The sequence below is a fragment of the Myripristis murdjan genome, chromosome 7, assembly GCF_902150065.1.
Source record: "Myripristis murdjan chromosome 7, fMyrMur1.1, whole genome shotgun sequence".
Lineage (NCBI taxonomy): Eukaryota > Metazoa > Chordata > Actinopteri > Holocentriformes > Holocentridae > Myripristis > Myripristis murdjan.
In genome coordinates this window covers 1,462,671-1,480,228 of record NC_043986.1, presented here as the reverse complement: position 1 = coordinate 1,480,228, position 17,558 = coordinate 1,462,671, and the positions used below count along the sequence as shown (strand labels likewise).

At 43.0% G+C, this 17,558-nt stretch overlaps 1 protein-coding gene across 1 annotated transcript; it reads left to right on the top strand.

Moving 5' to 3' along the window:
• Positions 1–8,606: 8,606 nt before the first annotated feature.
• LOC115361786 (uncharacterized) lies at positions 8,607–15,619 on the top strand. The gene is made up of 4 exons (XM_030055417.1): positions 8,607–9,080; positions 9,220–9,696; positions 14,739–14,774; positions 15,140–15,619. The coding sequence occupies exons 1-4, from the start codon at positions 8,613–8,615 to the stop codon at positions 15,194–15,196; spliced, it is 1,038 nt and encodes a 345-aa protein (XP_029911277.1). The 5' UTR covers positions 8,607–8,612; the 3' UTR covers positions 15,197–15,619.
• Positions 15,620–17,558: the final 1,939 nt, after the last annotated feature.

Below are 17,558 nucleotides of genomic sequence, written 5' to 3'. Positions count from 1 at the left end.
ATTTTGCCTGTATCCAACAGTGGTGGGATTTTGGTAAATCGCAAATAAAACAACTGTGTCAACAGTTCACTCGCAATGTCACTAGAGACATAACTCGATCTATGAGGGACCTGGAGATTCGGGTGGTAGAGCTGCAGAGTTTAGCAGAATCTACAGGAGATCGAGGGCTTTTAGATTCCCTCAAAGCTAAAAAGTCGGCTTTAGCCAACCTGCTGGGCGTTACAGCACAGGGAGCTCTGGTCAGGTTGCGTTTTATTGACATCACGCAGATGGATGCCCCCTCTCAGTTCCTCTTTGGTCTGGAGAGCAAAAATGGTCAGAGGAAAATTGTTCACTCTCTGCGGTCTACCAGCGGCTCGACAATCTCAGATTCCTCTGAGATTAGGAAACTTGCAGTGTGTTTCTACAGTGAACTGTTTAAAAATGAGTGGACAGAAATCCCAGATGTGAGCAGCAGCTTTCTCACTGGTCTTCCTCAGGTGGATGCTGAGGCCAATGCCTTCTGGTCTGTGTTGGGTGGGGACCTGTTGGAGGTCATCTCAGACAGTTTGGATACAGGTCGGCTTCCTCTGAGCTGCAGGAGGGCCGTCATCACTCTGCTGCCCAAGAAGGGAGACCTGCAGGAACTGAAGAACTGGAGGCCAGTTTCTCTGCTCTGCACGGACTATAAGATCCTGTCCAAGGTCCTGGCCACCAGACTCAGAGAGGTGATGGAGTCTGTCATCCACACTGACCAGACTTACTGTGTGCCCAGCAGGCTGATAAGAGACCACGTCACTCTGATTCGGGATGCTTTGGAGGTCTCTAGCTCATTGGCTGTAGACACTGGTCTGATTTCTATAGACCAGGAAAAGGCTTTCGACCGGGTTGAACACCAGTATCTATGGCAAACTCCAGCTGCTTTTGGGTTCAGCCCAGGCTTCGTAGCCAAGATCCGGGTTCTGCACAGTGACATTGCGAGTGTTCTGAAAATTAACGGAGGTCTGAGTGCTCCTTTCAGTGTTCAGAGGGGGGTCAGACAGGGCTGCCCCGTCTCAGGCATGCTCTGCTCTCTGGCCATCGAGCCTCTACTCCATAAATTAAGAACTGATCTGAGTGGTGTTTGTTTTCCTGGCAGTGATGTCCATTTTAAACTGTCGGCGTATGCTGATGATGTCATTGTTCTTGTAAATACGCAGAGAGATATTGATGTTCTAGTAAAAACTGTAAATTTGTTTGGTTGTATATCCTCTGCAAGAGTTAACTGGAGGAAGAGTGAGGCTATAATTGTGGGAGACAGACTGGGAGATCAGCTCAAATTACCTGGAGGTTTGCTCTGGAAAAAAGGAGGACTTCAATATTTGGGAGTTTTTCTTGGAAATGAAATGTTTGTTCAGAAAAATTGGGATGGTGTTTTGGATAAAGTTAAAGGTAGGCTAATGAAGTGGAAATGGCTTTTACCTAAAATGTCTTACAGAGGCCGTGTCCTTGTTATTAATAATTTGGTGTCATCTGCTCTGTGGCACCGGTTGGCCTGTGTTGATCGCCCAACTTCTCTTCTGTCTCAGATCCAAAGGGTTTTAATTGATTTCTTTTGGGACAGGTTGCATTGGGTTTCACAGAGTGTCCTGTTTCTTCCAAAGGAGGAGGGCGGACAGGGTTTGGTCCATCTGGCCAGTAGGGGCGCCACGTTCCGCCTTCAGTTTGTGCAGAGACTGCTCTCTGGGCCCAGAGACCTGGGGCCTCATTTATCAACCGTGCATACGCACAGATGTGTGCGTAATGGGTGTGTAAGAACATTCCCACGCAAAGTATGGGATTTATCAACTTGTACTTTTGCGTAGGAACATGTGTAAATTTAAGTACAACTCTTACCATGCGTACACACAAAACCTAGTGGTAGAACGGTGAAACCACAAATAGAACGCACGAAGAGAGTCACAGTGTTCAGCAACTTCACACGTTCCCTGTTTCCTCTAATTCATAAAAAAAATCTCAATTAGTATTTTAGCAGACAATTTCAGTAATTGATGTAACAAGTTATAAAAGACAGCTGTGGCAGGACAACCTGAAAAGAAAACTTGAAATGCAAGTGCCATGGCTTATCTTGCACTATTGGAGGATTTGGAGAACTGTTTTCAAAGAGCGTGCTGACAGTGAGAGCACAGAGTGACATCTCAGCAGGTACCGCTTCCTCAAAAACATACTGATGGATTTATGCCGTGATTTACAACCAATTTTGAAGTGAGAGACAAAACGCACCAAAGCCATCCCAGTGCGCATCCAGCTCCTGTCCACCCTGGGACTTTTGGCCACCGGAACATTTCAGCTAGAGTTTGGAGACATATGCGGCATTTCGCAGCCGACACTAAGCAGAATCATGCCGGCAGTGTTGGATGCAATAATTTCTCTGGCCCCAACTTATATTCAGTTCTCATACAGACATCACCAACAAGCCGAAATTAAACGAGGATTTCACGCCGTCGCCGGATTCCCAAACATAATTGGAGCAATAGATTGCACCCACATCGCAATAAAAACACCACCACACAATCCAGTTTCATTCAATCAATGCACAAATAATCTGCGATGCAAATATGTCTATGTTAAACGTTGTTGCCCGGTAGCTTGGAGGAACGCACGACTCATTCATTCTGCAGAACAGCTCTGTGGGTGTGCGCCTCCAAGCAGGAGCTGTTGAGGATGGCTGGCTTATTAGTGAGTGTTACAACGTTTTGAAATTATTTTCTGGGCTTCGTATGGTTTATTATAACGGCTCTATAGGTAATCGGGGATAACCACTGAAGCCATGGTTAATGACCCCCGGAGCCAACCCGAGGACCCCGCAGGAGCAGCGCTACAACCGGGCTCATGCTCGTTCAAGAACCATCATTGAGCGCGCGATAGGCCTGCTAAAAAGCCGAGGAAAAAAAATCCATTCATGCGCTCTTAAAGGGATTGTTGCTACCATATATGGTAGCAGCCCCTGGGGCCTCATTTATCAACCTGTGCGTAGAAAAGGTTCTAAATTCTTTTGTAGGAATGAAATGTAGGAGTGAAACTTAGAATGTGTGTAAGTACAAAAAAATCCATATTTATCAAATGTGCGGACAGCGGTCGTACGCACACCAGTAAGCAGTAAGCTAAACTGCCATGCTCGTGCATGGTTAGGCTCATTTGCATTCAGAAACGCCTCCAATTGACCATATATGGTAGCAACAATCCCTTTAAGAGCGCATGAATGGATTTTTTTTCCTCAGCTTTTTAGCAGGCCTATTGCGCGCTCAATGATGGTTCTTGAACGAGCATGAGCCCGGTTGTAGCGCTGCTCCTGCGGGGTCCTCGGGTTGGCTCCGGGGGTCATTAACCATGGCTTCAGTGGTTATCCCCGATTACCTATAGAGCCGTTATAATAAACCATACGAAGCCCAGAAATTAATTTCAAAACGTTGTAACACTCACTAATAAGCCAGCCATCCTCAACAGCTCCTGCTTGGAGGCGCACACCCACAGAGCTGTTCTGCAGAATGAATGAGTCGTGCGTTCCTCCAAGCTACTGGGCAACAACGTTTAACAGAGACATATTTGCATCGCAGATTATTTGTGCATTGATTGAATGAAACTGGATTGTGTGGTGGTGTTTTTATTGCGATGTGGGTGCAATCTATTGCTCCAATTATGTTTGGGAATCCGGCGACGGCGTGAAATCCTCGTTGAATTTCGGCTTGTTGGTGATGTCTGTATGAGAACTGAATATAAGTTGGGGCCAGAGAAATTATTGCATCCAACACTGCCGGCATGATTCTGCTTAGTGTCGGCTGCGAAATGCCGCATATGTCTCCAAACTCTAGCTGAAATGTTCCGGTGGCCAAAAATCCCAGGGTGGACAGGAGCTGGATGCGCACTGGGATGGCTTTGGTGCGTTTTGTCTCTCACTTCAAAATTGGTTGTAAATCACGGCATGAATTCATCAGTATGTTTTTGGGGAAGCGGTACCTGCTGAGATGCCACTCTGTGCTCTCACTGTCAGCACGCTCTTTGAAAACAGTTCTCCAAATCCTCCAATAGTGCAAGATAAGCCATGGCACTTGCATTTCAAGTTTTCTTTTCAGGTTGTCCTGCCACAGCTGTCTTTTATAACTTGTTAACTCAATTACTGAAATTGTCTGCTAAAATACTAATTGAGATTTTTTGTATGAATTAGAGGAAACAGGGAACGTGTGAAGTTGCTGAACACTGTGACTCTCTTCGTGCGTTCTATTTGTGGTTTCACCGTTCTACCACTAGGTTTTGTGTGTACGCATGGTAAGAGTTGTACTTAAATTTACACATGTTCCTACGCAAAAGTACAAGTTGATAAATCCCATACTTTGCGTGGGAATGTTCTTACGCACCCATTACGCACACATCTGTGCGTATGCATGGTTGATAAATGAGGCCCCTGGTGTGGAGAACTTTTATCTTGCAGCATCCTGAAGCGGCTTGGTGGTCTGGGACTGGACATGTCTTTGTTTTTAATGGACTCTAAGAAGTTGAGCACCTCATCTCTGCCAGGGTTTTACAGGAGTGTGTTTTCTGTGTGGACTTTGCTGAGGAAGCAGAGGCAGGACCGGACTGACTCTCTGCACTGGCTCCTCCAGGAGCCCGTGCTCTTTGGAGGCCGTTTGGACTGGCCCAGCTGGGCTGGACCCAGTCTGTCTGGACGGTTTCACACTGCAGGTGTTTCTACTCTCGGCCAGGTGGTGGAGCTGGCTGGACCTCGGCTGGAGGATCCTGTCAGACTGGTTGCTCGGCTGGGAGTAAGATTCACCCGAGTCATAAACCAGCTGTTGAAACACTGGAGACACAAACTGTCAGGACATGAATGTTCACTTTAAATTGACTATTGTGATGGTGCACTGTTGCCAGTCTGTTCGGACCTGTGTCCGACCATCAGCCTGTTTCCTGATTTTAAAAACTGTTGTGGTCCTCTGTTGCAGCCTGCCAGCCCTGCAGGTGTTCCTCTGGAGGGAGCCTCAGGGAAAACCCTGTACAAACTAATGGTAAAGACTCTGAATCAGAGCAAACTGAACGGACGCAGTGACACCCCATGGAGGACATATCTGAACTGGAACACTGATGTCAAACCAGCGTGGAGGTCTTTGTACAAACCTCCTTTAACAAAGAAACATGCAGACCTGCAGTGGAGAATCCTACATGGTATTGTAGCTGTGAATTCTTTTGTTTCTGTTATTAACTCTGCTGTGGAGGATAAATGTCCCTTTTGTGGACAGAGAGAGACTGTATTTCACTGTTTTTCAGAGTGCACCCGTCTCACTGCTCTTTTTGTTGTCTTGAAAATTATTTTCAGCAAATGTGGACAGGTTTTTTCCAAAGAGGTTTTTATTTGTGGCTTTAAATACACTCGCCAGCAGAGGCACAAATGCCAGTTGCTAAACTTTATTTTGGGTCAGGCAAAGATGGCGGTGTATGTGAGCAGGAGGAAAAAGGTGGAGGAGGGACTGAATGTTGATGTAGTTCCTGTTTTTGTGAAAATGGTGAAGTCCAGACTGCTGGTGGAGTTCAGCTTCTACAGAGCTGCTGGTGATGTGGGCAGCTTCCAGCAGATGTGGGGTTATGGGGAGGCGCTCTGCTCTGTAGCACAGGGGCAGCTAGTCTTTACACATGTGCTGATGTAATGTTTTTGGAATTTGTTTGCAGTGTATTATGTTTTTGGACAGTACAGACAAATAAATGTTATTTTAAAAATCAAATCTCTCTCCCTCTCTCTCTCTCTCTCTCTCTCTCTCTCTCTCACACACACACACACACACACACACACACACAGGAGTGAAAACACTATAAGAAGTCAATACTTCATTGTCTACTGCTATGGAAATTATCCAGTGCAGGTATGAAAAGATCTTTGTCAGACGGTCAAACAGGCTGAACAGAAGTTGAAAGTGAAACGAAACTCAACTTTCTGTTTCCCAGAAGAGCCCATGAGGCACAAAGAAGAAGGTTCACAGCAACATTTTCCTCTGATTAAATTCAAGTCAAGTCAAGTGAAGCCTTATTTATATAGCAAATTTAAAAACAACAAAGGTTGACCAAAGTGCTTCACAGAGTACAGAATTAGTAAAATATGCTAAAATAAAATATACTAAGAACAGAATCATTTCAAGTCAAAAATAAAAATCAAGATACAAAAGATAAAAGATAAAAAATAAAAAAAAAAGATAAAAAGATAAAACATGGGGAACAAAAATCCTGTTGGGATAAAAACATGCACATCATGAAGGGAAGGCCAAGGAAAAGAGATGAGTCTTCCTGACAAATCGCCCCCAGAGAGTGAGGCTAATGACATGTTCCGAACAATCACAGCAACATAATCACACAAAAAGTCAACATAAAGGTGCAAAATGATACTAATTCACGCCAGGCAACGTGAAAGATGTGAATGTTGTGAAAACATGAAATCCACATTATTCGCATATTTGTGTGAGCTCAGGTTTTTCAACCTGGGTGAAAAATTCGGGGCTGTATTCACACGACTTCACTTTGCCTCTGAAAACACCATAACAGGGTTTAAGGGTTTTATCAGATCAAATTTCTGTACAGATGAAGCCAAAAAATCGATGAAATGAGTAAAACATGATGTGTCTTATTTCTGTTATTTGATGTGAACATGAGTCTGGAGGTCGTGCTGTTACACTGAATATCAGCAGGACAGCAGCACTGCCGCTCGTGTGATATCGCTGAAGTGTTACCATATCAGTTTGATTCTGAATTTATCTGACATTGTATTAAACCTATTTATTTATTTTCCTATTTAATTTCCACGTTTATTTGTGTATTTTTCAATTTATTTAACTTAAAATGTATTTATTTTTTCTGTATTGATCTCCCAATGCATTTTCTCCAAATTTATTTTCTTTAACTAATTTATTCCTGCATTACTTTCCTTATGCATTTCTTTGACAATAAGATTAAGTTCAGAATGAGCATGTAAAAGGGGCTACATGGCATAAAAATTTGAAATTAGAAATATACAGCTGTGATCTTATGCATGTGTTATTAAAGATAGTCCTCTTGACTGAACTTTGGCTAAAGCTCCAAACTGCAAATAACATTTTTTACGAAAAAGTTCATCATACAGAGGAAATCCTGGTGCAAAACACATCTTATTTACAGCATCCACCATCCAAGTTGGTGGATGCTGTTCCAAGTTCAGCAACAAACAGGCAGGAGGAGGTGTCAAATGTGCCTTTACGTATCCATAGTTAAGCCTCAGCTGTGGAGGCAGATTGTTGCAGGACAGCAGCATCCTGGATGGTGAGAGGAGAGAGAGTGTCACCAAAAGTGTAGAATCGGTCACAGGGGATGTAGAAGTTGCTGCAGCTTCAGCAGCATCAGTGCTGGCATTACCCTGAGAGACAGTTTCGGTGGCTCCTGTGTGGGCAGCACATACATATACAGCCACAGACACAGGAAGCAACACAGTTTTCAAAGGTGCAGTGGCAATTTAGAATATGTGAGTGGTTTTCCTGCAGCCCGTGTAGTCCTGTAGCCCGTGCTGTTCCCACAGGGTCAGAGCCATGCACAACACCAAGTACTTAGCAGTTTTCTGTGCAGATGGTGACAAGCTTCCCCTCAGCATGGGTGCAGGCCCGAATGACGGTAAACAACTGAGGTTTCATGATACATCTGTATGATGGGGGTGGGACATGTTTTCAGTGATGTTCCTGTAGTCATCGGGGGCTTCGTGTCTTTCATCAGACCCTCTCACCCAGGTGACCCAGCCATGGTTGATCCTGTTCTGGCCTGCATCCCAGCAGCAACAAGGCATGGGTCTCCCCTCTTGATGATAAGCCACCATGTGGCTTTTTCTGTGGCTTCTGTGATGGGATGTATGGCTCCGCTCTGTTCTGCTCCAGCCACTTCAACAGCATTGCAGTGAGCTCACTGGCTCCAGCTTCTGCATTCCTCCATGAGTTCCTGGTACTTGCTCAGTCTCCACTCATGGGCCTCCTCCATATGTTCTTCCCAAGGTACTGTGAGTTCCCACATGATCACATGTTTGGTGGGGTCTGAGAAGATGACCATGTTGAGGCAGAGGGTGGTATGGGTGATGTGCTCTGAGAACTTACCAGAAATAAAAATTTCCTTTGTATTAATTTCCCTACTTATTTTCCTTCCTATTTAATTTACCCATTTTATATGTTTTTTCTTAATGTTTATGCTTTAATTTCCCAATGCATTTCCCCCCATGTATTTCCCTTAAATATTTATTTCTGCATTATTTTCTTTATGCATTTCTTTTACAACAAGAGAAAGTTACGCATGAGCACACATGAGGGAACTAAATGGCATAAAAATCAGAAATTATAAATATAGCTATGGTCCCATGCATGATTTAATATAGTTCTCTTGATGGTAGTTTGGCTAAAGCTCCATATCGTGCAATAACAGGCGTCCAGATCCTTTCCTCCAAAAACAAGAGGGGTGTGGTTTCATATGCAAAAGCTGACAAGAGCCTGTAATCAGATAGATCAGTAGACCGCTCGTGTGTAAAACAGAAAATATACTTACCTGTCAGTGCATGTTCAGTGTGAAGCTGCAGGAGTGGACAGACACAGGGACTTGAGCTGAACATGGAGAGCTTAAAAACTGCACTGGAAAAGTTTATTGATCATATTTCTAACACAGCCAACATCTACGTCTCCATCATTGTGATTTTTTGTTACCATGTTGTGCTGAAGTTTGACTTTCAGTGTACCTGTAAACCAGGAGGGAGCCAGTGTGATGTCTACATGGTCATACCATGTTTTATATTATTTTTGGTGATACTCTGGACAAACACAGCATGTCAGAGAGCACTGAGATATACATGTAAAACATGTTCAGGCACATTTTGTTGTGTTTTAGTGAAGAACATCCTCAAGGCAGCTTGTATCGGTCTTCTGTGGGTTTCATCTGTGTACATGGATGGAGACTGGTTTTTGTGCTGTAAGAGCAATCAGACAGCAGAGCAGATAGTACTACCCTGCAAAGCCAAGAACAAGAGCAACCTCACACCTGAGGAAAAGGAAATTATCACTGACATAAAAAACACATCACTGGTGAGTGTTTCTCATGTTTTCTGAAGTCATAGTGTTGTTTTCCCTTTACTCAACAGTGCAAACAACAATGTGTTATTGGAAGTGCACAATAATGCATAACAGTGTTAATGCAACATGTTCTTTAATGCTTCTTTTTCAGGAGCTGGGCTTATATGTACTCTTAGGTATCTGCATTTTGGCTGCGTTTAGTAGCGGCATTTACTCCTGTCTATCATCATGCTGTGGATGTTTTCAAAAACTGAAGAACTGCTGTAGTGGATGCTGTAACACACAGCATGAACTTAATGAACTGATTCTGGAAGAGTGGGAAAATCACCTGAGGGACTGTGTGAAAGAAGCAACAGGCAGGACGCTGACCAGCAAACTCGAAACAGACTGGGGAACAAATGGGGTAACATGTGTTGACTATGTTGATGAAATTATCAGAGATCCAAAACTACTGATTTTCCCTGAACCACAACAAGATGGGCAAATACAACAACAACAACAACAACAACAAGATGATGAGCAAACTCCACCACCACCAAAACAAGATGATAAGCAAACTCCACCACCACCACCACAGCCTGGACCAGGTGGGCAAAGTTCAGATGATGAACCAGCAGCAGACAGCGGGGTAAGAACCGATCTGCATGTCTTGGCTCCTTATTGACTTTTGGATGTCTGTGGCTCGTTGTCCTGCTGAGAGCTGCTGCTCTGTAGTTTTTGGGCTGAGACGTTTCACAGAGTTGAGGGTGTGGACCGAGCAGAGGACAGCGGTGAGGAGACACTGATAATGATTCATGTTCTGTACAGGGTTGTTCATGTCAGAGGGCTGTACTAGGTTCAACATACCCCGTCTTTGTGTGAGCTGGGTCGACAAACCTAAACTCACAATCAGAGATACACTATATTACCAAAAGTATTCGCTCACCTGCCTTTACTCATACTATGAACTGAAGTGCCATCCCATTCCTAACCCATAGAGTTCAATATGATGTCGGTCCACCTTTTGCAGCTATTACAGCTTCAACTCTTCTGGGAAGACTGTCCACAAGGTTGAGGAGAGTGTTTATAGGAATTTTTGACCATTCTTCCAAAAGCGCATTGGTGAGGTCACACACTGATGTTGGTCGAGAAGGCCTGGCTCTCAGTCTCCGCTCTAATTCATCCCAAAGGTGTTCTATCGGGTTCAGGTCAGGACTCTGTGCAGGCCAGTCAAGTTCATCCACACCAGACTCTGTCATCCATGTCTTTATGGACCTTGCTTTGTGCACTGGTGCACAGTCATGTTGGAAGAGGAAGGGGCCCGCTCCAAACTGTTCCCACAAGGTTGGGAGCATGGAATTGTCCAAAATGTTTTGGTATCCTGAAGCATTCAAAGTTCCTTTCACTGGAACTAAGGGGCCAAGCCCAGCTCCTGAAAAACAACCCCACACCATAATTCCTCCTCCACCAAATTTCACAGTCGGCACAATGCAGTCTGAAATGTACCGTTCTCCTGGCAACCTCCAAACCCAGACTCATCCATCAGATTGCCAGATGGAAAAGCGTGATTCATCACTCCAGAGAACGCGTCTCCACTGCTCTAGAGGCCAGTGGCGGCGTGCTTTACACCATTGCATCCGACGCTTTGCATTGCACTTGGTGATGTGTGGCTTGGCTGCAGCTGCTCGGCCATGGAAACCCATTCCATGAAGCTCTCTGCGTACTGTACTTGGGCTAATCTGAAGGTCACATGAAGTTTGTAGCTCTGTAGCAATTGACTGTGCAGAAAGTCGGCGACCTCTTTGCACTATGCGCTTCAGCATCCGCTGACCCCTCTCCGTCACTTTACGTGGCCTACCACTTCGTGGCTGAGTTGCTGTTGTTCCCAAACGCTTCCATTTTGTTATAATAGAGCTGACAGTTGACTGTGGAATATTTAGGAGCGAGGAAATTTCACGACTGGATTTGTTGCACAGGTGGCATCCTATGACAGTTCCACGCTGGAATTCACTGAGCTCCTGAGAGCGGCCCATTCTTTCACAAATGTCTTGTTTCACAGTCTGCATGCCTGAGTGCTTGATTTTATACACCTGTGGCCAGGCCAAGTGATTAGGACACCTGATTCTGATCATTTGAATGGGTGAGCGAATACTTTTGGTAATATAGTGTAGCTGGTACCATGATGATTGTTGTCAGCTTTCTTTGTTGACACGAAGGGCGTTCAGATGCTGTGCGTGTTCCAATAAAATGGGGTGATTGACATCATTTGACGATGTAACCGTCTCTGCCAACACGCTTCTAAACGTTGGCATGGATACTCAGCAGTAAATCCACTAGAGGGCAGTGCAGAGTCCAAAGTCTCTGACAACAAACATGGCGGCAGTGAAGGAGGTCGTAGATGGCAATGGCCTGTTTGTCATTAAACACATCACCACAGGAGGACGCACTATTCTGTTCTCTAATATTTAGGGCCCGAGCACTGTCCCAGTGCGAAGCCCTATTGTTTTTGCTTCGTTTTTTCTTATTATTATTATTACGCCACTTTGACGCCTAATTTGACCCCCTAAACATGCTCAAAAACTCACCAAATTCGGCACGCACATCAGGTCTGGCAAAAAATTCGATAAAATCAAAAATCGGAACCCCCCAGTGCAAAAATGGGCTTGGTATTTCAAACCGTTTGGATTTCAGAAGCCCTCAAAGTCAGAGTGTTCACAACCAGCGCCTCCACTTTTTCCCATGGACCCTGGTGTGCCTGCTGTGAATTAACATGCACTTGCCGTCACCATGGGCACTAATTAGGCCCCAGAAGTCCAAAGTAAAAGTCTGACAGCTTCCAAACCTATGCAGATGGAAAGAGGACTAATTCTCCTACAAAAATAGGAGGTCTTGCTGTGGATTGGAAAAAGTTTGTGGCCGCGGTGAAGACTAGTTTAACAGGTTTGGATTCTGGGGTTTTTTTCTCTGCTCTTCTCTCTGCTTCCACTGCCCCTCCCCCCACTCAGCCCCATGGTCAAGACTGACAGGCCTTAGAAACAACTCTCAAACTCAAACGCAAGCTTAGGGCGACATCTGCTGGAGGAGCGCCGCTAGCAACTGGGCCAGAACTGTGTGTGTGTGTGTGTGTGTGTGCGTGAGTCTCTGTGTGTGTGTGTGTGTGTGTGTGTGTGAGTGTGATTGAGTGAATGGCACCGTGAATGGACCGTTCTCGACGGGCACGAGGGGAACGCGGGGCACGGGTGCGAGGGCCCGTCCAACGCTGCTTGCAGCTTTAATATTGCTTTGTGACCCGTTGAAAATATTTGATTTGACTTGATTTATTGATTTCTTTGATCATTTTCTTTAATAAAATGATCACAACATTACCCTGCAAAAATTGTTAAAATAAATTTCCAAAACATTACTGACAAACTTGTAAAAAATAACCTAAATAAATAATTAAATAAAAAGGACAAAATTACAAGAGAGTCACCTTAAAAGTATTACATCAAAAATGTAAAAAAAAAAAAACAAATACAAGAAAAGAAGTTTTAAGGAATTAAAAAAAAACATACATGGCCTCCATGTGCCGAGGGAAAGTTAGGTATTTTTTTTGCCAATCTACCAAAAAATTTCTTACCAATCGCTTTTTTTTTTTTTTTACCACGTGTTCCTATAGGTGTCTAGTAACACCTCCTAATTTATCCACAGCCATATCCTCGGGGAAACATCTGGAGAGCCAGTCAAAGTTGGGGTGACCAGAGGGACCCCAGAGATGTCTAACTAGGGGTTTTAAGGGTGCTGAATATATTAGGTTTGAGTAAAATGACTCCTTAACCATGAAATATTGATCTGCCATATTTAAGCTATGGGTTTTGAGTGTCAAATGGATTCTAAACATTTAATTCGAGATAAACCCACTCAAGATAAACCTACTATAAACCCACTTATTTACAAAACACGACAGTAATGACACCTGCTATGTACATGCTCAGTACGATGCGGAGAAGGAGAAGTAGCAGGAGCGTTGCAAGAAAATATAACGATTTTGAGATATCAAAGTTACTTTCTGGCATGGTAACTAAATCCTTTTGCTGTCTAAAGTTTAGATGACTATAAATTTAAACATACATCAATTTTATCTCTTAGTTATTGCCTAAAATGAACAACTGACCAACATAAAAACTGGTGTTGCTAGTTTACATCCAGCTTAAGTTAGCTAATGTTAATGTAAAACCTAGTAGCCTAGCTACATAAACCATTGTAAATACTCTGTGTTGTTGATCAACTTTAACTGTGTTGTAAATTGTGTCATTTTATTGTGGGCTCACTAAATATAATTCAAAGTGACATTATTGTTCCTCAAACCCATGGACACCATTTCACACTCTTTCACAAATGCCATGGTCATTTAACAACTATATAAATTTTATTTTTATTAATTCCCTAATTTATTCATTTACTTTCTGATTTAATTATCCCATTTTATTCATGTATTTTTTAAAATAATGTATTTTAAAAATGTATTTATTTATGTTTTAATTTCCCAATGCTTCCCCCCCCCAGTTTGTTTCCATTAACTAATATATTTCATACTACGTCTCCATCATTCTGATTTTTCTTACCATGTTGTGCTGCATCTGGACTTACCGTGCACTTGTAAACCAGGGAGGAGATGGTGTGACCTCTACATGATTGTGCTATTTTTTATAATATTTTTAGTGATATTCTAGTCGCATAAAACATGTTACAGAGCGCTGAGATATACATGTAGACAACATTTGAGTGTGTTTCATTTTGTTTTAGTGAAGAACACATTCAAGGCAGTTTGTATGGGTCTTCCATGGGTGGCATCTGTGTACATTGATGAAGACTGGTTTGTGTGATGTGAGAATGATCAGTCACCAGAGCAGATAGTATGAGCCTGCAAAGCTGTGTGTGTGTGTGTGTGTGTGTGTGTGCGCGCGCGCGCGTGCGCCCATGTGTGTATCCACTTACAATACAGTGAGTGTAATAATGAAAGTTAACAGCATTTCCACACACACAGTACAAAGAGAGGTCAAGGGACTGGGACTAAACAGGTGTGGAGCCTAAAGAAAACCACACATCAGTGAGGCTAAAGGTTGGTTCTGGAGCGATGGAAAACAGTCATGTGGTCTGATGAGTCCAGAGTGGCAAAGAGGCAGATGAAGTGATGCTTCCATCAGGCCTGGTGCCGACCGTAGCAGCCTGTAGGGGGCAGTGTGATGGTCTGGGGCTGCTTCATGTGGTCAGGTCGAGCCTCAGCAACATGACGTGCCCAAAAACGAGGTCAGCTGACTACCTGAATATATAAATGAGCAGGTTTTAACATCAAGGGATGTTTTCTTCCCTGATGGCACGGGGCATATTCCAACACAACAATGACAGGATTCATTAGGCTCAAACTGTGAAATATTGATTTCACACATGGACTGGCCACCGCAGCTCGAGCCTCACCACCCTAACCCTGAGCCGCTCTGCTCTGATCTCATCATCATCCTAAAAGGCTGAGAATAACAACAGACTTCCTCACACAGCAGGCAGGAGGAGGCGTCCTGACAGAATTCTTCTTCTTATGTTGAGGGAGTTTAGAGGGACCAATGGGCTCACAGAGGCAGATAAAACATTTTAGATAAGATCTGAGTTTTGGTTATGCTTATTTTCTGAAATAAATATATTTATTTTGTACAGAAGCTGCAAAATGAAGACGAGTCACGTCCGTTACTGGTAAGTCATCCGTCCATTCCTGATCACCTGTTCACTAAAACGACACACAGGTCATGTGATGACACATGGGTTACTTTACCAAAACACAGTGTGGTTTGACATTGATGTTGAATTTTTTATGTACCAAAATCCAGAATGTGAGCTTCATCCAGAAGGAAAAGTAACAGGATGCACTAACAGCTGCTTCCTCTAACACTGTTGGTACAATCTGTTGTTACTGGCCTGCATGCAGTGATATGAAGTCCTGCATGTGTGTGTCCTGCATCTGTCCTGCATTAGAGCTGTACTCAGGTCTGTCTGCAGGGCTGGCAGCTCCTCACAGGAATCTTACTGATTACAACTCACTGTGTTTCACCTCCAAACAGACTCCGCCATCACCTGATGAAGACAACGCCCTGCTGGAAGAAGAGGAACGTCTGTGATGGATACATCAACACACACACACACACACACACACACACACACAAACACACACATTACTGGTTCACCAAAACAGATTGGGTATTGATCAGTATGATCAGTGAATGTGAAGATGTGGCAGGAGAAACAGCCTTCATCAAAACTGTAAAGTTTGATTCATTTTTCTACTGATGACATTTAAATCATAAGAAAATCATTGTGGTACTTTAATGAGCACAGTTTGACCTGTTTGCTGTGAGGGAGTCAGGCTGCTGGTTCTGCTGGTTCTGCTGGTTCTGCTGGAACTGCTGGTTCTGCTGGTTCTTGCTCTGTGTTTTGCTGCCTGCTGTTTGTGTTGGATTGTTCTGTTCTGTGATTGGTTGATTAGTTGGATCCAGGTGGGCTCAGGCTTCTGATGAAGTGCTGTACAAATAAATCAGCCGCAACTTTCACATGTGCTGTAATGTCAATATAATCATAAGTAGAATAACTTAAAAAAAAAAAAAAAAATAGCTTTTGATCAGCATGTAAAGTCGGTGTGGCAGGAGATCCTGTCTAGAGGAAAATGTTGTCACACCTCCTGATTTTTAGTTTGCTCAAATTTAATTTTTCTTGTCTGTATATTTTATTATGAAAATGTGTTGATCAGTTTTAATCACACTTCCTATGTTTTGTTGTCGTGCAAATAAACTTCATACCATGCAAGGAAACGTATTTCTCTATTGTGACTGTGCTGGGAAATCTTCTGTGGTGGGAAAACTTCTCAAATCATCTGATGAAGAAAAAAAAATAGTAGTCCCACAGACTAAAAACACTCCACTGACATTTTTACTGAAATTAAAAAATACAGTAACACAAATGATTTATTTATGTCAGTTTTGCTCTGTTGATCTTGGGCTGCATTATGATCAGGCCTAATGATGAGGATATGAAGTCTAATGATCACACAAGAGCTGTCACTGGCTTTATGTCCAGAAAATAGACTTGCATTAGATTTCTAGATAATTTACACAAACCATGTGTGCAGGTGATGAAGATGTGCCGGGTGAGGCATCTAGAGAAGGGTGGGTGTATGTGTGTGTGTGTGTGTGGCAGCAGCTGTGATTTCCTGTGAACCAAAGGCTCACACTGGTTTTACCCATTCAATGTCGATGGTTTGGACTCTCAGGTGTGAAAAGCCCCCAACAAACTGTGTGGAGGCAAAACCAGCCAGCAGGCACTGGCTGCTGCTGCAGGGCAGGCAGGGAGGAGGCAAACACACAGAGACAGACAGAAACAAAACACTACAGAAATATGACTCCTCCTAAAAAGCTGAAAACAACAATGCACAGTCACAGGCTTGCCATGCTGTACCAGTGGCATTAAAGAAACTACAGTCTCAGCACATCAGAGGGAAAAATGTTTATTTTTTTACTTTCTGTTCTCAGCCTTCAGCTTTGAAATACACACTTAGTAGTCAGCCCAAAATGTGCAAAAAAAAAAAAAAAAAAAAAGAGAGAGGAAACAGATGAAAGAAACTATTTAAAGGGCATGATTTACTGATTTATGGTCACAAGATAGAACTCATCCTCTCAGTTTAATGAACTTGAGCCAGTTCACTGATTTCTATTCATGAAATTTTAAGAATGAGAATGATAATCAGCAATAACTGTGGCTGCTGGCACAATACTAAGATAAAGGAAAACAGCCAAATCTCCAGAGCTGAAAGAAACGTCATGATAATAACAGCTTCATATGAGGTTATGCTTAACAAGGTAAACAACCAAAACAAAAACAAACCTCCACATTGGGATCTTTATTGGACTTATGTCACTTAAACTGCACTATGATCAATGTCTTTGATTTGTATTCAACATTATCATATATCACTCTGATGCTTTTTCTAGTTATGTTATTGTTATTGACATGTCCATCATATTATTGATATTGTTTTGTATGTTTGTCTGTCATACACCAAAGAAAAAAGTAATAAAAACGTGAATTACAAAAAAAGAATAAGAATTAGTAGCAGTAATAGAATAGTTATTTTTGTGCGTGTTAGAAAAGAGTTATTTTTTTCTGAATGCTTAAACACTGTCAGTGTTTCTTGAAGCTCTGTCTGTGAAACCTTGAACACGTGAAGCCGTTCAGGGCATATTACAAGTTAGTCCTACTGATTGTGTATTGTGTGATTCAACAGGTGCATTGACTCTGAGTGTGTTTAACCACTAGAGGGCACCATTACCTCACTGTGCACTGTTCTCTTTCACAGCCAATGCCTGTATTCCATACCAATATGTATATGATGTATATACATTATATATATTTCAGACTTTGTCCACAAACAAGCTTTGATTAAAGAATTCTGGCTGTGGGACTGAATCCAAGTCATGGAGGCCTTGTCTT